Source organism: Notechis scutatus, chromosome 8 (assembly GCF_049901735.1).
Source record: "Notechis scutatus isolate UNSWTSFEM ecotype Mainland chromosome 8, rNotScu1.2, whole genome shotgun sequence".
Lineage (NCBI taxonomy): Eukaryota > Metazoa > Chordata > Lepidosauria > Squamata > Elapidae > Notechis > Notechis scutatus.
Window position 1 is genome coordinate 25075744 of NC_142016.1, and position 22865 is coordinate 25098608.

Genomic DNA, 22865 nt, shown 5'->3' on the forward strand with positions numbered 1-22865 from the left:
ACTGGCCGGATGCCCTTCCTGTCACCAGGGTGGAGTTCACTCTGGTTTGCCAGAGGGTTGCAGAAGGGGGTTACATGACCCTGGGACCCCCCCATGAAGTTTGGGAGCATCTCCTCCCATCGTTTCATTCCCGTTTTCTAGGAGAAAGTCGTACCCAGAGGTGGTATTTAGCCGGTTTGGACCAGTTCTGGAGAACCGGTAGCGGAAATTTTGAGTAGTTCGGAGAACCAGCAAATACCGCCTCTGACTGGCCCCGCCCCCATCTTTTCTCCGCCTCCCGAGTCCCAGCTGATAGGCTGGGTCTTCTTGTGTTGCCCTGCACAGGGGAACGGAGCTGGAAAGCAGGTTAGTGCAGTGGGGAGGGAAGGGGGATTTTGCAGTAACCTTCCCCCAGAAGTGGGGAAGGAATGGAGATTTTACGCTATCCTTCCCTTGCCAGGCCCACCAAGCCACACCCACCAAGCCACGCCCACAGAACTGGTAGTAAAAAAATTTGACCAATACTTGAATACAGCTCTGCTGTCTGGAGTCCGCACTGTATATCAGACATAAATACGATTGAGCGAGTCCAGAAGTATTTTACCAGAAAGTTCGCAACAGAATACCCTACACCATCAGACTTGAGATTCTAGGCTTAGACAACCTTGAACTATGCCGGCTAAGATTAAACTTAAGCATAGTACATAAAATCATACGTTACAACGTCTTACCAGTTAATATTTCAGCTTTAACCACAGCAACACAAGAGCACACAACAGATATAAACTTCATGTAAACCACTCCCAACTTGATTGCGGGAAGTACGATTTCAGCAACAGAGTGGTCAATGTCTGGAACTCATTACCTGATTCTGTGGTCACCTGCTCAAACCCCCACTCCTTTACCCTCCAACTAACCTCTATCGACCTCACCCCATTCCTAAGAGGTCTGCAAGGGGCGTGCATAAGCGCACCATCGCGCCTATCGTCCCTGTCCTATTGTCCCCAATTATTCTTTCCTATTTCTTACAGTTAAACTTAATGTTTATTCCTATTTCTATTATATTATAAGCATCTGACAAAACAAATCAATAAAATAAATAAAAAATGTTGACTGGTCGTACCGGATTTGGCTGTGAGGTGGAAGGCCTCGGCTCTCTCAGAACTACTTTGTGGCGAGGGCCAACTCAGGATGGGACCACTGGAGCAGCGTCCCCGGACTAGGGATTTTGCAGGAAAGCGGTTGCGGGATCGAGCCACTGCCGTTTCGTCCGAGGGGAGACAAACTCTCGGCTGTTAAAAGAGAGAAATTTCAGTGGGAATCAAATCCATTTGTCGGCAGGAAAATCCAACTTGTGCTAATGGCGGCCGAGGGGAGAAGGGGGCGCCCATGGATTAAATCTGCACACACCCCCCATGGAAGAACGTGGGTAGGAGAAAGGGAGCCCTGGACCACGGCTGCCCAGTGGAGGAATGGGACTCACCTTGGCGTATCGCCACCTGCAAGGGGAGAGGAAGGGGAGTTGCAAACTTACTTTGCTCCCACAGAGGGTTTACCTTGGGAGGTAGCGGGGGTGGAAGATCGACAGGCTGCGCATCCCTGGAAGGAAAGATAAGTGACCAGGTTCAAAAACAGAGAGATTGAGTGGGGGGGGGCATTTGCTGCCTGTTTTCTCCCCCCCGCATCTCCGATGAATTGTTCTAGCAAAACGTTACTTAATAGAGAGTAACGCTGGGGTTGAACTGGTGCTCCCTGACCTTGGTTGCACATATTTCATGGCGTTACTACAGAGATGGTATTCAGCCGGTTCGGACCGGTTCTAGAGAACCAGTAGTGGAAATTTGGAGTGGTTCGGAGAACTGGCGAATCCCACCTCTGAATGGCCCCGCCAACCCCATCTCTTCTCTGCCTCCCATTGAGTCCCTGTTCTGACCCAAACCCTTTTCCAATAAAACAAACCACAAACCAAAGGGAACCGAAAACTTTGAATGATTCTTACGAATCCCCGGTTAAAAGGCTGCTGCAAACTAATTAGCTTTGATAGGCACGAGCTTCGCCAAAACTGTGCGAGGCTGCCAAGAATCACAGATAAGACCTATTTCACAACGCAAGAGTCTTCAAATACCAACTTAAGATACCGCAATGTCCACGAGGCTGAGTTTCAAAACGTCTTTGCTTCCTGCAAAGAATGCCCGATTCACAGCTCGCTTTTATCTTCTTGAAGGAGGGGCCGTTACCTTACAGCCTTACTCCTGAGTCACCCATGCTGCTGGAGCTGCTCTTTCCTGTGAGCAACCCTGCGCACACGCGCACTTGGCATAGCCTCCTCGGAACCTCCTCATCGCTGCTGCCAGCCCCCACAATCTCTGAAGGCAGCAGTCCACTCCCTAATGGTCCTGGCCCCTCACCTGAGTCCTCGCTCTCCTCAACTGTCCGCACCTGCTGCCGGCTAACCGCAACAATCCCAGCTGATCGGCTGGGTCTTATTTGGTTGCCCTGCAGAGGAGAACGGAGCTGGAAAGCAGGTTAGTGGGGTGGGGAGGGAATGGAAATTTTACAGTATCCTTCCCCTGCCACGCCCACCAAGCCACACTCACAGAACTGTAGTAAAAAAATTTGAATCCCATCACTGCCCTACTAGGTAACATTATCAATACTAGAAGGGTGTGGAGGTTGCTCTCTGTTTTTAAACCTCACTCCCTTCTAGCACTGATGATGTTACCTAGCTGGGTCATGAAACGTCCGCAAGGAAACAACTAAACTCAGAGAGCACCAAGGGCCCCATTATAAGCAAGACACCATAATTGAAAAGTCACCAAGAGCCACTCCTGGGGAGGCAAGCCCCCTTCAGACAGGAAGGAAAACATTTACTTTCCAGGACTGTTATTTCCAAATATCAAGCAGGAATCGCATAGTCTTAGGGACTAGCTCCTTGCTGGATCCTGAGATCCGTCTCTTCCCAATTTGGGGCTAAATGACTGTGTGTTCTATCATTTGATATTTTAAAAATTCTAGGAGAAAAGGTTACCTGATTAGGTCTGGTCTGCTGGGGCTGGAAGGAAGAGGAAAAAAAGAAGGGTCAGAGAAGGGGAATTTAGGAGAGAAAGAATGACCAAGTGGGCTTATGCTCATGTAGTTTAGTGGCTACTTCATCGTTTTATTAGTCCTTTGTTTTGCCATGGTCAAGACCTCCTGTTTTGTTTCTCAGCTTTGGCCATTTTAAGACAAGTGGACTTCAACTCCCAGAATTCCCCAGCCAGCTTTAAACTATAAGCGGTTAAGTCAGAACTTACATATCCACATCATCGTAGTCGTCCGAATCAGTTACACTCTTCCTGCAAAAGTCAGGAAAACAAAGCTAAAATAAACTTTATTTCACCTCTAGGCAGCAGCTACGGGAGCTGGTTCCCAAGGCCTCCTCCGGACTCCCTTACCTGCTGCTGAATTCACCACCAAGTTTGTCCATCGTACTGTAGCCTGGATCTAGCATGATCTCCTGTAGAAGAAGAGACATTTGCAAGTCCATCGGCCTAAAGGAAGGGATGAGTCTCTGGAAGAATTAGGAGCCAAATTCCTCAACAGCCAGCCAGTGCTTGAGGGTGAGGGCAGGGATTGGATGCTACCGGTTCGCACCGGTTCGAGCAAACCGGGTGTTAATTTTACATCTGGTTCGCCAAACTGGTAGTTGAAATGACTGGCTGGCCCTGCCCACCATGCTCTGCCCCTCCCACCCAACTCCACCCCTCCCAGGAGTCTCCACATGGCCCATTTTGGATCCCAGGTAAATGCAGGGCCCGCATGGAGGCTCAGGGAGGGTGAAAAATGGGCCCGTTTCCAACCTCCAGAGAGTCTTGCAAAAACGCCCCCCCGGCCATGGTGCAGGAGGCCGACTAGGCCACACCCACCACGGGCACATCCACCCAGCAACCCGTTTGCTAAATTTTTTGAAGCCCATCCCTGGATGATGAGCGGTGATAATCCAGCTCATCCGGAGACCCCAAGTTGGCAAAGGTTGTCCTAGAGTCTGGGAATGCTCCCTAGATCAGTATTTCTGAACGTTTGGTGACTTTAGGATGGGTGGACTTCAACTCCCAGAATTCCCTAGCCAGACCATGTTCGCGGGGGGAATTCTGAAGCCCGTAAGTTCTTAAAAGTTGTACGAGGGCTTGGGAATTCTGGGAATGGAAGTCCACCCATCTTAAAGTCAAGGTTGAGGAACACTGAGCTAGAGAAAGAGCGGAAGAAGGAGAAGAGCCAGCTGTGAAATCTTGGGTCTGTTGAGTTTGTTGGTGTGCCAAGAGTGGCGGGCTAAGGGTAGGACCCAGGCCTTGAAGACGACCAAGAGAAGAGGGAACCTTTCTCCAGGGCTAGAGCAGAAGAGCCAATGAAGAGTTACCATAGAGCTTGAAGATCCCAGAGTTTGCCTTCTTCGTAAGGTAGGGCTGAAATTATGCTCTGCAACGAGACGGGAAACGGGATTTAGAGCAGTGAGGAGGGAGGTGGAGGCTGCAGAGACCAAGCAGCTAACGTCATTTTTTTCCCTAGGGGGTGTGAATCTACTTAGATGAGGTAGACAGGTGTACCTTTGAAGGCGCATAATGGTAACATAGGTAGAATTAGTGGGACAGAATAATAACTTGCTATTCCGCTCCTGTACGAATTGCTTCGCTCTTGTAATTGCCTCCGCCATTTGCTTCTACCAACGATCTAATTCCGTGATGGCGAACCTTTTTCTTGCAGTGTGCCAAAAGTGCGTGCCAGCACCCACAATGCAATGTGCCCCACTCCCCCCGCGCATATGCGTGCAACACCCCTGCCTCACCCCCTTACCTGGACTGCGCATGCGCACGCCTCACAGATGATTTTCGGCCTGTTTGAGGCCGTTTTCTAGAAATACCGGAAGTGCCTGTTTTCAGCCTCCGGAGGGCCTCTGGAGCCCGGGGGAGGCCATTTTCACCTCCCAGGGGCTTGAGGGAAGCCTCTGCAGCCTTTGGAGGCCAAAAAAACGGGCCCGTTTTGGCACTTCTGGTATTTCCGGAAGTCCCGTTTTTTCGGCCACCCGAAGCTGCAGAGGCTTCCCTTGAGCCCCTGGGGAGGGTGAAAACAGCCTCAAACGGGCCGAAAATCAGCTGGATGCGCAGTGCAGGTAAGTTTGGTTGGGGCTCGCGTGCCATAGGTTATATAATTCCTGCTAGCTTGTTGTTTTGGTTTTTTATAACTCAGTACCCGGAACGGAATATGCTGTAGCTTGGCAGGGTTACACCAGGCAAATACCTGTTCCTTTCTGCACAGCCCATGCAGGGCTACGAGGAAGGCAGGGGCCCAGAATTGGGTACTAAACTGACGTCTCTGAGGCTATAAAAGGATGCCATACCTTCCCCAAGGTGTTGGCCCTCCTTATATGTCTCTTCTTGCATATGTTTGGAACAGTTTACCCAGCTTTTTAACTTTGTTCCAATTAAATGCTGATTCTTTCTCGAGCCTCCACTTAACTTCTTCTTTTTGGCTCATTGGTTGACTTAAGTGTTATCGCCAAATCTCACATTTTGAATGAGTGAGAGTAGACCACCCTACCTTGGGCACCAGCATATCCTGGAGAAGTCACGCCCTGCCGCTGGCTGGAGCGAATCCTTCGCGGCACTGGAGGTGGAGGCAACTGAGGGAGAGAACATGAGAGGCATGTTGGAGGTGTGTGTGATGGCCAAGCCCAAAACGGAAGCCTTTTGTGGCTGTGGGCTTCCTAGAGAAGCCCTTATTTTGCCAGCCCCCCCACCCCCCAAAACACCCTTGAGGTTGACTTGAGCAGAGGTCCCCAAACTTGGCAACTTTAAGACTTGTGGACTTCAGCTCCCAGAATTCCTGAGTTAACATGACTGGAGCAGGAATTCTGGGAGTTGAAGTCCACAAGTCTTTAAAGCGGCCAAGTTTGAAGAACCCCTGGACTGTGGATGACTCCTCAGATGAAGACCCCTTTGTTCTCACCTCTTGTTCCTCTTCTTCTGCCTCACCTCTGGGGAGCTGGTCAGGATTGTGTACTTTCTCCAAGAGGTCAAGGGTCAGCCTCTGCGTGAGCCCTGCCTGGGCTACAAACTGGTGCTGGGAAAAGAAAAGCGAAGACGGTTGGTTGGGTTCCACCCTGGGGACTGGAACAAGAGCAGAAGACGAAGGGGATAATGTCCCAAAGGTGCTTTTTTTTTTTTTTTTCAAGAGGCAACTGGACTTTCTGTTTTTTTCTTGGAAGACATTTCACGTCTCATCCAAGAAGCTACTTCCACTCTGGATGGCGGGGAAGGGAAGGATTGATCATCCTTGCAGAAAGCTGGTCATTTGCATCCTTTTTAGAAGGTCGTTGAGGCCCCTTGGAGATTTGTCTGTTTTTCTCAGGGTCACCTGAGCGGTGCAAATTGGATGTGGAGCCTTCTTGGAACTGCGGAAAGGACCATGTTGTAGCCTGGAGAGAGAGGGTGTCATATCCCCCTCAAAATTGGACAGCCCCCTCTCAATAAAGGGGGAGGGAATATGACATCATCCCTTTCCAGTCTACAACTCGGTCCCTTCAGTCCTTCTTGGGTGAGAAGCAAAATGTCTTCAACGACCCGAAAAAAAGGGACTTAGGACCATTTTTTCACATGACCGTTGTCGAATCCCATGGTCACGTGATTAACATTCGCAGGCTTGGCAAGGGGTTCATATTTATGAGGGGTTGCAAAAAAAAAACAAAAAAAAACACGACTGCCTAATCCAGGGGTGTCCAACCTTGGCAACTTTAAGACTCGTGGACTTCAACTCCCAGAATTCCTCAGCCAGCAAAGCTGGCTGAGGAATTCTGGGAGTTAAAGTCCACGAGTCTTAAAGTTGCCAAGGTTGGACACCCCTGGTTTAAACAGACATATTGAATTCAACATCCAGTTGAATTTGTGTTCTGAATGATCGAAGAATCACATAGTGGGAGGAAGTTCTCCTTAGAGGCCACGTGCTGGGTGTCCATCATCCTTGGTCCTGCCTCTGGGAAGGTCTGAGAGACGGGCCACATTTGCCACCCGAGCAGGGTGCCACCTCCCAGAAGGTAGGAGAATTCCCAGCAATGCTCCTGTGGACAGCCTGGCCTTGAGGGGGCTTTGCTCCAGAGGTGAGATTCAGCCGGTTCGGACCAGTTCTGGAGAACCCGTAGCGTAAATTTTGAGTAGTTTGGAGAACCGGCAAATCCCACCCCTGACTGGCCCCGCCCCCATCTATGCTCCGCCTCCCGAGTCCCAGCTGATTGGCTGGGTCTTCTTTGGTTGTCCTGCACAGGAGAACGGAGCTGGAAAGCAGGTTAGTGAGGTGGGGAGGGAAGGGGGATTTTGCAGCAACCTTCCCCTGCCATGCCCAAGAAGCCGCATCCACCAAGCCACACCCATAGGACCGGTAGTAAAAAAAATTGGAATCCCGCCACTGGAAGGAAGAGAGGAAAGAAAGGGATGGAAGAGAGGAAGGAAGAAGGAAGAGAGGAAAGAAAGGGGAAGGAAGAGAGGAAGGAAAGTGAAAGGAAGAGAGGGAGGAAAGGGGAAGGAAGAGAGGAAGGAAAGGGATGGAAGAGAGGAAGGAAGGAAGGAAAGAGAGGAAAGATGGAAGAGGAAGGAAGAGAGGGAAGGAAGAGAGGAAGGAAAGTGGAAGGAAGAGAGGGAAAGGGATGGAAAGAGGAAGGAAGGAGGAAGGAAGAGAGGAAGGAAAGTGGAAGGAGAGAGGGAGGAAAGGGATGGAAGAGAGGAAGGAAGGAGGAAGGAAGAGAGGGAGGAAAGGGGAAGGAAGAGAGAAGGAAAGTGAAAGGAAAGAGAGGAAAGGGAAAGGGGGAAGGAAGAGAGAGAAGGGAGGAAAGGGATGGAAGAGAGGAAGGAAGGAGGAAGGGGAGGAGAGGAGGAGAGAGAAAGGGGAAGGAAGAGAGGAAGGAAAGGGGAAGAGAGGAAGGAAGAGAGGAAGGAAAGTGAAAGGAAGAGAGGGAGGAAAGGGATGGAAGAGAGGAAAGAAAGGGGAAGGAAGAGAGGGAGGAAAGGGATGGAAGAGAGGAAGGAAGGAGGAAGGAAGAGAGGAAGGAAAGTGAAAGGAAGAGAGGAAGGAAAGGGATGGAAGAGAGGAAGGAAAGGGGAAGGAAGAGAGGGAGGAAGAGAGGAAAGAAAGGGGAAGGAAGAGAGGAAGGAAAGGGATGGAAGCAGAGGTGGTATTTAGCCGGTTCTGACTAGTTCTGGAGAACCGGTAGCAGAAATGTTGAGTAGTTTGGAGAGCCAGCAAATCCCACCTCTGACTGGCCCCGCCAACCCCATCGATTCTCCGCCTCTCATTGAGTCCCAGCTGATTGGCTGGGTCTCCTTTGGTTGCCCTGCCCAGGAGAACGGAGCTGGAAAGCAGGTTAGTGGGGTGGGGAGCGAAATGAAGATTTTGTAGTATCCTTTCCCCTGCCACGCCCACCCAGCCACACTACGCCCACCCAGCCACACTACGCCCACCCAGCCACACTACGCCCACCAAGCCACGCCCACAGAGACGGTAGTAAAAAAAAATGGAATCCCACCACCGCTTTGCTGCCAGCTCTGCAGAGCACACGTCCTGCGTAGAGGTGGAGAGAGGAGGGCTTACTCACCATGAGCATCTTGGAGGCACCGGGCCGTTTCTTGGGGCTTTTAGTTAGTGTCACCTTGACAAAGTTCTGGAAGGCGGGGGACCTGTGGAGACAGCCGCAGCACCCATGAGGGAAAACGTTGGGCGCTGTAACGTAGCCGATGCTTAACACCTGCCTTGTTTTGCAGTGGAAACTCCAGCCCTGGTTGTGATCATTTAAGTTGAGGGTTACCTGTATTCCAAACTTCCGGCGTTCTGCCCCAAAGGATAACACTAAGATTAACATCAGACCAACCATCAAGAAGTAAACAGCACCTCAAGCAAGGAACTGCCAACCAAGGAAACAGTAAACCAAAGAACCTCCAAAACCACTTCCACCAACGTTGACTGGGCAAATCACTAGAATATAAAGTGAGAGCAAAACCCCTTCCTTACTAGCCCTGATGATGTTCCCTAGTTGGGTCATGAAATGTCTGCAAGAAAACCACCAAGCTCCGAGAGCACCAAGGATCCTCTAGTCCAGTGATCCTCCTCCTCCTCCTCCTCCTCCTCCTCCTCCTCCTCCTCCTCCTCCTCCGCCTCCTCCTGAAAGTGCTTCCGGTCTTTCTTCGAGGTGCCGCCATCTTTTTCCTGCTTCCTGAGCCTCCTGCTCCTCCCTGCAAACCCCACTCCCTTCTAGACTGATGATGTTCCCTAGTTGGGACCCGCTGAAACCTCTGCTCCTCCTCCCCCCTCCTCAGAGAACTCTTCTTCTTCTTCTTCCCTTCTTCTTTTCTTCTTTTCCTCTTCCTCCTCCTCCTCCTCTGCAAACCTACTCCCTTATAGACTGATGATGTTCCCTAGTTGGGTCATGAAACGTCTGCAAAAAAACCCCAAGCTCAGAGAACACCAAGGATCATCCTCCTCCTCCTCCTCCTCCTCCTCCTCCTCCTCCTCCTCTCCTCCTCCTCCTCCCTCCTCCTCCTCTTCTTTTCCTCTTCCTCCTTCCTCCTCTTCTTCTCCTCTTTCCTCCTCCCTGCAAACCCCACTCCCTTCTAGCACTGATGATGTTCCCTAGTTGGGTCATGAAACGTCTGCAAGAAAACCCCCAAGCTCAGAGAGCACCAAGGAACCCACAGTTCAACCCTGAGCTACAAATATTCTCCTTTAACGAGACTAAGGATCGGTCATCACCCTGAAGGACCCCTTGACAGTACTCACCAGCGGGCTTTCTCCTTCAGCTTTGGAGGCTGGTAGCCACTCTTGGTCATCAACACCAGCACCCTGCCAGGTGGTACAAGGAGACAAGCCTCAGATTAGCCGGGGAGCAGCCTCTTCCTTAAATCTTTTCACAGAAAAGATTTTTTTTCAATCCTCCCCCAGGAATCAGAGAAGGGAAACAGGACCCGCCGGACAGGGGTGGGATTCTACCGGTTCAGACCGGTTTGGGCAAACTGGTAGCTCCGAAGATCAACTGTGAGCCAACCAGTTTGCTCCGATGATCAGCTGTTGGGCCCACCTGCCTGCCCCGGTTCTAATCTGTGCTTTATTTCCGGCTTTTCCAGCTCAGCTGATTAGCTGATTAGCATCAGCTGTTGTACGTATAGGGCTTGAGGCAGAAGGTGAGTTGCAAATGCTGCCTGTGGGCGCTTTGCGCGTGCTCACCGAACCGACTGTTTCACCAGTTGAATCCCACCCCTGCTGCGGGGTCACCTTACCGCAAAGGGTGCATATCAAACATGGGGGGCTGCAGCTCAGCCATCTCGATGGCCGTGATGCCCACCGACCACACGTCACACAGCTCGTTGTAGCCCCCTTTCAGTTCCACCGCGGCCACTTCGGGGGCCATCCTGGAACAGAGGGTGAGGGGCTTTATGCAGGGGGGAGCTTCAAATTTTTTTAGTAAGGGGCTTTCTTTCCTAATGACTGGCTGGGTGGGTTATGGCTGGGTGGGCATGTCACCAGGTGCGCATGTGACCAGGTGCGCATGGCTAGGGGATCATGTGACTGGGTGGATGTGGCCAAATCGACGTCGCTTCTTTGCCCTAATTACCTAAAAAAAGATATATACCAAAAAGTTGTTTATTATTTCGTGCATTTAATAATACTTAAATCAAAGACTGGGTGAAGCCAAGCTTAATAGCAGTGACTGTGAGAGGGATCTTGGAGTCTCAGTGGAATTTCTGGTGAGTTACGTGATTCTTATTATTTGGGAATTAATCCCCTCGGAGGCTAGAGGCTAGGATATCTGATTTTTCTCCATGGCTCTCCCTTGCAAGCGCTGAGTGGATTGTTGATCTAGCTTGCCACACTTTTACCAGGTGTGAAATGCTCTTGGCTGAAAGCCCAGAAGTTCAATTAAGCCTATTAAGAGCTTTCCCTTGCTGCTTGTCTTTCTGAAGTTATTGGGAGCTCTCCGAGCCCTGCAAAATCTTAGCTAGGGGCTCTCCCAAGCCCCTGCGAGCCCCCAGCAGCCCACTCTGGTTTTATGTGACACTCAGGCACACCATTCCTTCAAGATCCTCTTGGGTCCCATTAGGAACACCCCAAGGTCTTTTCCAACCAGCTAACCAGGTTTGTCATGGCAAAAGCCTACAAACCAGGATTTCTCCCTTGTTTCCTGGCTCACCAATGCCCATTTCAGAAGGGACAACGCTATTGGATGTGTTTGTTCCCGAAAAAAGGTGTATGGAAAAATGCACATAACTGGGGCCCTCAGTTAGCATTATATATGCTGGAACAGATTCTGAAACCAGGGTTGGGTTGGGAAGCCCTTCCGATCTGCCACCCTTCTCCTTGGCATCTCGTGGCTCAGATACCCATTGGGCCAACAGGTGGCTTCTCTTTACCAGTAAGGAGTTCCAATGAAGGACATTCGGCGGGCAAAGGTGGCACTCAGTTGAGCTGAGATTCCAAAATCCGCTGCCAGAAAGAAAGAAAGAAGGAAAGAAAGAAAGAGAGAAGAGAAAAACAGAGAAGTTGAAAAAGTCTCTTGTGGTAGATCTGCATCGTGCTTGGCTTTGGGAAGATAAAAATGTTGTGGACTTCAAGGAAATCCATCCAACAAAATCCCAAAGCCTTGGGAAAAGGTGCTACCAGATTCCTGAAATTTGGCCTTCATAACGTGGCTCTCCCTCGGGGAGGCTCCACAATGAAATTCACAATTCTTCTAACTTGTCCACGGAGATTCTCCGTCATCCAGGTCGCGGTTTTTCCTGAAGATTCTTTTTCCAAGAGGCAAAACTGGACTTTCTGCTTTTTCTTTGAAGAGGTTTCGCTTCTCATCCGAGAAGCTTCTTCCGCTCTGAGTGACATTCCCTACCATTCACTCAGAGCAGAAGAAGCTTCTCGGATGAGAAGCGAAACCTCTTCAAAGAAAAAGCAGAAAGTCCAGTTTTGCCTCTTGAAAAAAAAAGCACCTTTGGGACAACTCTTCTAACCCTTCCTGAATTTCTCTCTCACACAAACATGCAAACACACACATGACTTTCAACCATTTGTTCAGGGACCGTTTGAAATTCCAACGGCACAGAAGAAAGGGACTTATGACCGTTTTTCACACTTATGACTGTTGCCGCATCCTCCACTCACGGGCTCAAAATTCAAATGCTTGACATCTGCTTCATATTTTATGACGATTGCAGCATCCTGGGGGTGCGCGATTCCCCTTTTGTGACCTTCTGACCAGCAAAGTAAGGGGGAAATCAGATTCACACAACAACTGTGTTACTAAGTTAACAACGGCAAAAATTCACTTAACTCAGCGTGGGCAGAAAAGCCGCAGAAATGGGACAGACTGTACTGAAGAACTGTCTTGCTTAGTAAGGGAAATTTCGGGCTGAATTGTGGTCATAAGTCGAGGACTGCCTGTACACGCCCAAAAATAATAGTTAAGATGTTCTGCACAACTCATCAAATATTTCTATGGTCTTTTTAGAGTTGCCAACAGAAAGGGAGGGGGGAGCAGTGCAGCAGCTTGCAAACCGAAAGTGCATTCCATAAATGTTTTCAAAGATAGTAACCAGGTGACTGAAGTTTCTGCCGTGCAAAATTCTAATTGGAGAACATGATTGATGACTCTGGGCTATGGATGTGTCCCATTGGAGAATATGAATTAGGATACACCCAGGGGGTGGGGGGAAAACCAGGGTCAAGGGTGACAATGAATGATGTGTCTCAGAGTCGGCTACACCCAGGCAATGCCGGACATTTTAACTCCCAATAAATCCTTTTTAAGTTTTGGAAGTTTGGCTCGAGACTCATGATTTAAATGGGGGAAACTGCCGGAATCCTGACAGCTAGCCAACTATGAGACACATCATTCATTGTCACCCTTGACCCTGGTTTTCCCTCCACCCCCGGGTGTATCATAATTCACATTCTCCAATGGGACACATCCATCGCTCTCCAGTTAGAATTTTGCACGTGGCAGAAACTTGTCACCTAGTTGCTATCTTTGAAAACATAATGCTACTAAATCGGAATTTTTAACTGCTTCCCACAGAGCCAAGCCCTACTGGGTAGGATTTAGGGGGTACATGGTGCCCACAGACCCTTCAGATAGTGTGGCTAAGGGTGACTAGCTCAAGAAACAATGTCCAGAGAATGAACTTACCCAGTTTTACTTCCCCGTGGTCGTTGAGAAGAATGTTAGCTCCCTGAAAGGTGAAGAACAGAAAAAGGAAGTGAGACTTACTCAGAGTGAAATTGACCGGCATCCAGACAGTAACATCCTCTCTCGCCCAACTAGACAATATGTTCTGACCAAGGCTTAGTGAGACACTAACAAACACACATTAGTCCCAAAACCCTTTTGTCTTTATTTCAACGGCTGTGAATTTTAGTCATTCACTGCCTGTAATGAGTCTCAAACAGTTTGTAAATAGTCCTATGGAAGTCTGCGAAAGTCCTTCGGGATAAGTCTGATAAGCACACACCTTTATCTTCCTTGAAATGATGCCAACGACTAAATTTCCAATTAGTTATGCAAGGCCAGCCAGAGCATGAATTCAGCACAGAGCTTCAAGGTTTAATCCGAACAGAGCAAACAACGTTGCTTCCTGCAAAGATTCCTGTCCCTTTGCTCCTTCTTTATGTCTTATGGGAGGGCCAATCACCTCCAAGCCTCACTCCCATCGCCCCTTTTGTCTTAACTATTCTTGCCTTCTAGCAGCTCTGCGCATGCACACACTGGGAACAGGCTCCCTCTGTTCTTCTGCCTCACTGTTGTCAGATTCTGGAGGCTCCGGAGTCAGCACGTAACTCCCAGATGGCCCTGGCCCCATCTCTGTATCGGATGCAGATTCCTTGTCCAAGTCCTCCCCAGACTCCCGGCCCGGCCCATGTTTCTCCTCACTGTCCAACTCTGCTGCTGTCTGCACAGGCTGTCGGCAGACCACAACACAATATTCCCAATGCCCAGACTCCGGGGTCCTTTTCTATTTGGAGTTCCAGTGTTTACAAACTGCTCTTTCAACTTTTCTACCTCATTTTGTGACTGCGGGCTGACAAAATATATGAGGGCTTGGGCCTAGACCACTTATGAGAATGTAAAGACTCCAGGCTGATGCCTCTCTTGACTCCACCAGCCCTTCTCCTCCACTGTCCTGAATTAATTTTCTCAAGAAAACTGGAGATGGGTGATAACATAAGAGAAGGATAAGTTTCATAATTCTTACCTTTATATCTCGATGGATCTTGCCTTGTTTGTGAAGATAAGACAAACCCTGGAAGGATGGGAAAAAACGCACACATCCGATTATCTTTGAATCATGCCTAATATAACAATATTTAATATAAGGATAGTCTTTGACTTAGGACTACAATTGGGACCAGAATTTTGGTTGCTAAACAAAGTGGTTGTTAAGTTAGTCATGCCCTATCTTATGACCTCTTTTGCCACGGTTGTTAAGCAAATTGCTGCAGTTGTTAAGCAAATCAGATGGTCCTTAAGTGAAACTGGCTTTCTATTATTATTATTTTTAATCTAGTTCACTTCATCTAGTTCACTAAAAGCTGGGAGAGTTATAAAGAAGCTGTTGATTTGCATGTGGGATATTCCAGGTTCAGGCCAAACCTAGCGCACTTCCACCCCCAGGGAAAATAGCGTGGAAAAAAGGGGCGTCCACAGATTTCTACTCACTTGTAAGGTTTCCCGGCAGATATAGGCAATCTGTAGCTCCGACAAGGGGCCCGTGACTGCAAAGGAACAAGGAGACAGTGAATATCACTTTTCAGCCTGCATGAAATTTCATCACCCTCCACCAGTTGCCACTTCTGATATCTCGAACGATCTGGAAGGATTTAAGATTAAGTTGCCGGATTTAAGATTAAGTTTCTTCTTTCCTTCTTCTTCCTCTCTCCTTTCTTCCCTTCCCCTTCTTTCTTTCCTTCCTTCCTTTCCTTCCTTCCTTCTTCTCCCTGTCTCTCCTTTCTTTCCTTCCCCTTCTTTCTTTCTTTCCTTCCTTCCTTTCCTTCCTTCCTTCTTCTCCCTGTCTCTCCTTTCTTCCCTTCCCTTTCTTTCTTTCCTTCCTTCCTTCCTTTTTTTCCATCTCTCCTTTCTTCCCTTTCTTTTCTTCCTTCCTTCCTTCCTTCTTCTTCTCTCCTCTCTTCCTTTCCCTTCCCTTTCCTTCCTTCCTTCCTTCTTCTCCGTCTCTCCTTTCTTCCCTCTTTTCTTCTTTCCTTCCTTCTTCTCCCTCTCTTTCTTCCCGTCTTTCTTCCCTTCCTTCCTTTCCTTCCTTCCCTCCTCTCCCTCCCTCCCTCTCTTCCTCCCCCCTCCTCCCCTTTTGAAGTGTACTTGCCCTCTCCTTACCTCTTTTCTTCCTTCCTTTCCTTTCCTCCCTCCCCTCTCTTTCTCTCTTTCTCTTCTTTCTTTTTCTTTCTTTCTCTTTTTTATTTTTGAGGTACAGTAAACGTCAAAGAGAAAAGAAAAAAAAGAAGGGAAAGTAAAAAAAAAATAACACTTTTTTTAAAAAGCAAAAGACACATTGGTGCTGGCGCTGCCCTGTGTTGTGGTCTCCCCCAATCCAACTCTCCTCCTGCTCACATCACCGTAACCATCAAGGCAAGTTTTAAAAACCTTGCCTAAAATTGGCTAATTCCCTAAGATTCCAGGTGACTGTATCCTGTGTGCCTTAGAGAACAAGCAAACCTTCCACCCCCTCCAACCCCAATCTCTGCCCTTTGCTGGGGTAGACTAGAATAGAATAACAGAGTTGGAAGGGACCTTGGAGGTCTACTAGTCCAACCCCCTGCTTAGGCAGGAAACCCTACATCACTTCAGACGAGTGGTACTGTGTCCCAGTTGACTTTTGACTTCCACCGTCCCCGTCACCCCCCCCACACACACACACACACACAAACCAGGAGATGGAAATGCAGAAGGGAGGAAGTGAAGAAGCGGCGAGAAAGCATTCAAAATGAAAACGAGAAAGCAGAGTGTTGTGGTCTGCCTGTTATCATTCAAGTTGTGTTCGTGATGCTTCCCTGCCCCCACTCCGAAACCAGAAGGCGGGGAGAGACGGAGGCTTCTAGTGCCCCACAACAAGGACCCTCTGGTTCAGGGGTCTCCAACCTTTTGGACTTCAGGGACCACGAAACTCATTGTTTTAAATCCCGCGGACCAGAGACCCTGGGAAAATCCCCCCCAAAAGAGTCTGCAGGAAAATTCCCCACCCCGTTTTCCTACCGATCAATTGTTCTTTATTTGGGATTGAGGAAACCATCTCCAGCTCTGTTCTCAGGGAGAGGGAGAGAGAGAGAGAGACTTTTGGCTTCATGCAAGGAAAGCAGCAGAAGCCGCAGAAGTCTTTCTTTCTTTCCCCCAAACTCCGCCAGAAATGAGTCTTTGTGAGACTTGTCATGCCAGTGCAGCCTCTTGGCCCAGGAGGCCTTGCAGGGTCCCAAAGACTCATTTCTGGCAGAGTTTGTGGGAGAGAAAGAAAGACTTCCGCTGCTTTCCTTGCGTGCAGCCAAAAGCAGAAGAAGAAAGAAGCAGAAAGAAGCAGCTCGGTAGTCAGGCCAGGCACGTGGGGCGAGTGGGGCAAGTTCCCCCCTCCTCCCTTTCCCCCCTCCCCTCACTACCTCATGTTGCTCGCAATGCAAATGATGCAAGCCTTGTGTTCCCACGAGCCATGTGGGTGGCGCAGCCTTGTGTTCCTGCGCAGCCTGGATTAATTGCTTTGGGGGAGGTGACATTTCTCTGCAGACCACCAACATGTTCTCACAGACCACCAGTGGTCCCCGGCCCACTGATTGGCAACCACTGCTCTGGTGGGCCCTCCTTTGCTTGCTTGTTCCAACTGCAACCCATATTACTCGCTGGTCACCTCACCCTGCGGTGAAAGGCGCTTCCTGAAAACAGGAAGTTCTGCTTCCTTCTGCCCTGAAGGATAGAATCAGGATCATCAAAAGTATATGTGTGTGTGTGTGTGTGTGTGTATCTTTGGTTATTCGGGTTTTCTCCCGCGTAAGATTGGAAGTATCTAGGCAATGTTTCGATGAAGTCTCATTCATCATCTTCAGGCTTGTGTCTTCGGCTCTGTGCTTCTCACAGTAAGCACAGAGAAGCACTCAGAGAAGCACAGAGCCGAAGACACAAGCCTGAAGATGATGAATGAGACTTCATCGAAACATTGCCTAGATACTTCCAATCTTACGCGGGAGAAAACCCGAATAACCAAAGATACACATACAAATACCCGCGAGAACCTCAGAATATATATATATATCAAACTTTGGAATTTGCTGCCTTGAGATGATGTGCCAGTGAGGCACTTGTCTCGCTTAAAAAACAAGAGTTGGACCAATTGATGGAAGTCTTGGGAGATCAATGGCTCTTGGCTCAGGTTGGTTGTTGGCTACTTCACCAATAGGCTGCTTGACTAGATGGGCTAGTAGATCCTATCCAGCAGGTCCTCTTCTTATGTTCTTTCCTACTAAGATAACAGATCATCAGAGTTGGAAGGGACCTTGTAGGTCATCTAGTCCAACCCCCTGCCCAAGCGGGAGACCCTACACCATTTCTGACAGATGGCAGTCCAGTTTCTTCTTGGAAGTCTCAAGTGATGAAGCTCCCACAACTTCTGAAGGCAACTTCTCTTCCATTGGATGGTTGATCTCACTGTTAGAAAGTTTCTCCTTATTTCCAGGTTGAATCTCTCCTTGATCAGTTTCCATCCATTATTCCTTGTCTGGCCTTCAGGTGCCTTAGAAAATAGCTTGACCCCTTCCTCCTCTCTGTAGCAGCCCCTCAAATATTGGAAGATGCTCTCCTGTCTCCCCTGGTCCTTCTCTTCCCTAGACTAGCCAGGCCCAGTTCCTGCAACCGTTCATCGTGTGTTTTAGTCTCCAGTCCCCTCATCATCCTGGTTGCTCTTCTCTGTACTTTTTCTCGAGTCTCAACATCTTTTTTATAGTGTGGTGACCAAAACTGGATGCAGTACTCTAGGTGCGGCCTTACTAAGGCTTTTTAGAGTGGTATTAGTACCTCTCTTGATCTTTAACCCGATCTCCAGAGAGTTCAGTGTTGGAGCTGGTGGGATGACTTTGGTGGTAGACGGCATTGTTCTCTTGATGGCTTAGAACGTTGATGAAATCTCGAACGCTCACAATGGATCACATTGGTGGCAACATCTCCAGGGGGTGTTTGGAGGTTTCTTCGGTGAAGAAGAGGACAAGCACAGCTAGCCAGAAGACCTTAGACCAAGGGTCTTCCAACTTGGCAAGTTTAAGACTTGTGGACTTCAACTCCCAGAATTCCTGAGCTAACATGACTGGAGGAGGAATTCTGGGAGCGGAAGTCCACAAGTCTTAAAGCCGTCAAGTTTGAAGACCCCTGTCTTAGACCAATAGAAGAGAATATTTGCAACTCAGGTTTGAACTGTGGAGTCCTTGGTGCTCTCTGAGCTTGGCGGCTTCCTTGCAGACGTTTCATGACCAAACTAGGTAATCTCATCAGGGCAACTTCTTTAGAAGATCAGAAGATTAGGGAATTGTGCTCACCTAAGCTAAGCGCACACTTCAATTCGCAATTCTATCGAATAAAAAAGCAGAGAGTGATCCAGACCAAGGGAACCTTCTCCTCGATCCCATCCCAATAAATTTCTTTCTTGCCGGGAATTTTTCCTTCTAATTAGACTTAACACTATTTTATTCTCAACCTACCATGCAGTAATTCCTCCCGGCCATGTTAACCATTCTTCTTTCAAGCTGGCTGAAAAGTAACGAAACTTTTGTGTTTGTCCAAGAAACAGGAGCGCTTGGCTTTGTGCCTCCCTTTATGGTTTTCTCTTCTCCTTGCAAGCAGCTGAAGGCAGCTCTGAAGTGCGAAACAACGTAAGCAGACTGGAAAGGGGGAAGTTTGCAACCTCACTTAAGCCAGCTGAACAACCTGGGGTCTGTCTTCCTTTGAAGCAGGTGCTATTGACATGCTAGAGAAAACCAACAACCGCACTTTGTTTCACTTCTGTTGCAAAAAAAAAAAAAAAAAAAAGGACTGCCTAATCCAGGGGTGTCCAACCTTGGCAACTTTAAGACTTGTGGACTTCAACTCCCAGAATTCCTCAGCCAGCTTTGCTGAGTTGAAGTCCACAAGTCTTAAAGTTGCCAAGGTTGGACACCCCTGGCCTAATCATTCGGTTGTACTCCTCCCCCACGGAGGCTACGAACCTGGCACCCAAAGTGACATGCTTGATGTGTGTGCGTGAGAGTCACATCCTTCCCTCCTCTCTTAACAACTGCACGGGGCTTAAATTTACATTAAAAACACTTTGAGAGATAAGAACGAAGGAAAGTTCCCTACAGACTGTATCTTAGAATACAGAATGAGAGAGTTGGAAGGGACCTTGGAGGTCTTCTAGTCCAACCCCTTGCCCAAGCAGGAGGCCCTACACCATTCTGGGCAAATGGCTAATCAATCTTTTCTTCAAAACCTCCAGTGATGGAATCCCACAATTTCTGGGGGGAAGCTGTTCCACTGATGAATTGTTCTCATTGCCAGGAAATTCCTCCTTAGTTCTAAGTTGCTTCTCTCCTTGATTAATTTCCACCCGTTGCTTCTTGTTCTGCCTTCAGGGGCTTTGGAGAATAGCTTGACTCCCTCTTCTTTGGGGCAGCCCTTCAAATATTGGAAGACTGCTATCATGTCTCCCCGAGTCCTTCTCTTCCTTAAACCAGACATACCCAGTTTCTGCAACCGTTCGTCAGATGGTTAAACTAGACATCCCCAATTCCCACAACAATTCATCATATGAAGAACGGTTGCTGGAACTGGGTATGTCTAGTCTAATGAAAAGAAGGACTAGGGGACACATGAGGGCAGTCTTCCAATATTTTGAGGGGCTGCCCCAAAGAAGAGGGGAGTCAAGCTATTCTCCAAAGCCCCTGAAGGCAGAACAAGAAGCAACGGGTGGAAACTAATCAAGGAGAGAAGCAACTTAGAACTAAGGAGGAATTTCCTGACAGGGAGAACAAATAAGCAGTGGAACAACATCCCTTCAGAAATTGTGGGTGCTCCAACACTGGAAGTTTTTAAAAAGATGTTGGATAACCACTTGTCTGAAGTGGTGTAGGATTTCCTGCCTAGGCAAGGGGTTGGACTAGAAGACCTCCAAGGTCCCTTCCAACTCTGTTAGGGTTTGACTGGACATCATTTGTCCCCATAGTATAGGGCAGGGGTCTTTAAACTTCATTTGTCCCCATAGTATAGGGATGGGGTCTTTAAACTTCACAGCTTTGTGGACTTCAACTCCCAGAATTCCTCAGCCAACCTTGGCTACTTTAAGACTTGTGGACTTCAACTCCCAGAATTCCTCAGCCAATCTTGGCCACTTTAAGACTTGTGGACTGCAACTCCCAGAATTCCTCAGCCAACCTTGGCCACTTTAAGACTTGTGGACTTCAACTCCCAGAATTCCTCAGCCAACCTTGGCTACTTTAAGACTTGTGGACTTTAACTCCCAGGATTCCTCAGCCAGCAAAGCTTTAAGATTTGTGGACTTCCCAGAATTCCTCCTCCAGTCATGTTAGCACAGAAATTCTGGGAGTTGAAGTCCACAAGTCTTAAACTTGCCAAGGTTGAAGACCCTTGGATTAGACAGACAGACAGACAGAGATGGAGATAGAAGATAGATACTGGAGACCAGAGGTCTTCAAACTTGACAGCTTTAAGACTTGTGGACTTCCACTCCTAGAATTCCTCCTCCAGTCATGTTAACTCAGGAATTCTGGGAGTTGAAGTCCACCAGTCTTAAAGTTGCCAAATTTGGGGACCCCTGGTATAGGGTCTCTTGCCTTGAACAGGATGTTGGACTAGAAGTCATCCAAGGCCCCTTCCAGCGCTAGGACTCTATGATTTTATAAGCGGAACTTAGGAAGTGCAAGTGAGATTTGTCCTGACTTTTTAGCAGCTACCTTGATAGATGTCCTGGAGGGATCCTCCTGCGCAGAATTCCATGCAAATCCACAGCTTCTTAAACCTGAAGGAAGGAGAGAAAGAGGGTTCGTGTGGAAGGAAGCTGAGAATGGGGGAAAGGAGGAGGAAGAATCAGGGCCAGCTATCCAGGTTGCCCAGGAGCGTATCAACTCATCAAATACTTCTATGGTCTTTTAGAGTTGCCGACAGAAAGGGAGCAGTGCGGCAGCTTGCAAACCGAAAGCGCATTCCATACATAGTTTTCAAAGATAGTAACTAGGTGACCGAAGTTTTCTGCCGTGCACAATTCTAACTGAAGAGCATGATTGATGACTCTGGGCTATGGAGGTGTCCCATTGGAGAATATGAATTATGATACACCCAGGGGGGTGGGGGGAAACCAGAGTCAAGGGTGACAATGCATGACGTGTCTCAGAGTCCGCTACACCCAGGCGGTGCTGGCATGTTAACTCCCAATAAATCCTTTTGAATTTTTGGAAATTTGGCTTGAGACTCAGGATTTAAATGGGGTTGACAGAGCGCTTTCTAATCGTAGCCATAACACTTATACGCCACTTCATGGTGCTTTGCAGCCCCCTCTAAGAGGTTTACAGAGTCAGCCTCTTGCCCCCCCAACAATCCGGGTCCTTATTTTACCAACCTCGGAAGAGCGGAAGGCTGAGTTCAACCTTGAGCCAGTGAGAATCGAACTGCTGACAGTCGGCAGAATGAGCCTGAATGCAATGCTGCATTCTAGCCACTGCGCCACCACGGCTCTTTCATACACCCGTTTCGCAACCCACCCACACCACCCTTTCTCAAGGCAGGGAAACAATTTGCAAGAGAACCGTCCCATCTTCAGAGAAAGATCGCTCACCGGATGTAACTCCCGTAGTACGCGACGATGTTCGGATGTTTGCAGGTTTTCACCATCACGATCTCTTGTTGGATAGCCACGCAATCATCATCTGGGCAAAAAGAAGAAGAAGAGAAACAGGCATTTTAGGGTTTTAGGAGAGAAGGGAAACAGGCTCTCCCTCCTACCACTGATGATGTTACCTAGTTGGGTCATGAGATGTCTGCAAGGAAACAAACAAGCTCAGAGAGCACCAAGGACCCAACAGTTCTCCTCCTCCTCCTCCTCCTCCTCCTCCTCCTCCTCCTCCTCCTCCACTCTTCCTTTCTGCAAACATCCCTCCCTTCCAGCACTGATGATGTTAGCTAGTTGGGTCATGAGATGTCTGCAAGGAAACAAGCAAGCTCAGAGAGCACCAAGGACCCTGCAGTCCTCCTCCTCCTCCTCCTCCTCTCTGAAAACCTCCCTCCCTTCTAGCACTGATGATGTTAGCTAGCTGGGTCATGAGATGTCTGCAAGGAAACAAGCAAGCTCAGAGACCACCAAGGACCCGTCATGTTGATCCCGAGCTACAGATATTCTCCTTTCTTGAAACAACTGGATCTGAGCTTTCTAGATGTTCCAGGGCTTCGACAGCCAACATCTCCACTACTACGTTGCTGAGTTACAGGCAGTCCTCGACTGATGATCACAATTGAGCCCCCGATTTTTGTTGTCCAGCAAAGGCAGTTGTTAAGTGAGCTTTGCCCCCACTTTATGACCTCTTTTGCCGCCATTGTTAAGGCAAATCACTGCAGTGGTGAAGCGAATTGTGCAGTCGTTCAGCGAATCTGGCTTCCCACATTATCTTTGCTTGCTGGAAGCCAGCTGGGAAGGTTACACATGGCTAGCTGGGGAATATAGGAGTTGCAGTCACCAAGGTTGGGAAACCCTGGCTTAATTTTTGTCCTTGCTCACCTGCTTCCATTTTGACAATTTTGATGGCAGACAGTTTTCCCGACTCTCTCTTCCTTGCCTGAGAAGATGACAGTGACACCAAAGTTA

The 22865-nt window shown here is 48.6% G+C and overlaps 1 protein-coding gene, 1 long non-coding RNA gene and 1 other non-coding gene across 3 annotated transcripts in view; 1 reads left to right on the forward strand and 2 right to left on the reverse strand.

Annotated features, from left to right (window-relative positions):
* Positions 1–22865, reverse strand: part of LOC148129980 (uncharacterized) — a 264545-nt gene that overhangs the window by 152579 nt on the left and 89101 nt on the right. The window lies entirely within an intron of this gene.
* Positions 1–22865, reverse strand: part of MAP4K1 (mitogen-activated protein kinase kinase kinase kinase 1) — a 39029-nt gene that overhangs the window by 13756 nt on the left and 2408 nt on the right. The window contains exons 2-19 of the mRNA XM_087971218.1: positions 22779–22836; positions 21843–21933; positions 20965–21029; positions 14696–14751; positions 14232–14279; positions 13169–13211; positions 11403–11475; positions 10272–10403; positions 9775–9837; positions 8597–8678; positions 5962–6075; positions 5554–5635; positions 4376–4434; positions 3414–3475; positions 3273–3314; positions 3008–3031; positions 1536–1578; positions 1103–1271 (exon numbers count right to left, since the gene is read on the reverse strand). Of these exons, the coding sequence (XP_087827344.1) occupies positions 1103–1271; positions 1536–1578; positions 3008–3031; positions 3273–3314; positions 3414–3475; positions 4376–4434; positions 5554–5635; positions 5962–6075; positions 8597–8678; positions 9775–9837; positions 10272–10403; positions 11403–11475; positions 13169–13211; positions 14232–14279; positions 14696–14751; positions 20965–21029; positions 21843–21933; positions 22779–22836 (1306 nt within the window). The remainder of the gene's footprint in view (positions 1–1102; positions 1272–1535; positions 1579–3007; positions 3032–3272; positions 3315–3413; positions 3476–4375; positions 4435–5553; positions 5636–5961; positions 6076–8596; positions 8679–9774; positions 9838–10271; positions 10404–11402; positions 11476–13168; positions 13212–14231; positions 14280–14695; positions 14752–20964; positions 21030–21842; positions 21934–22778; positions 22837–22865) is intronic.
* Positions 6925–7192, forward strand: LOC148129981 (Nuclear RNase P). Its single transcript, XR_015750566.1, has one exon.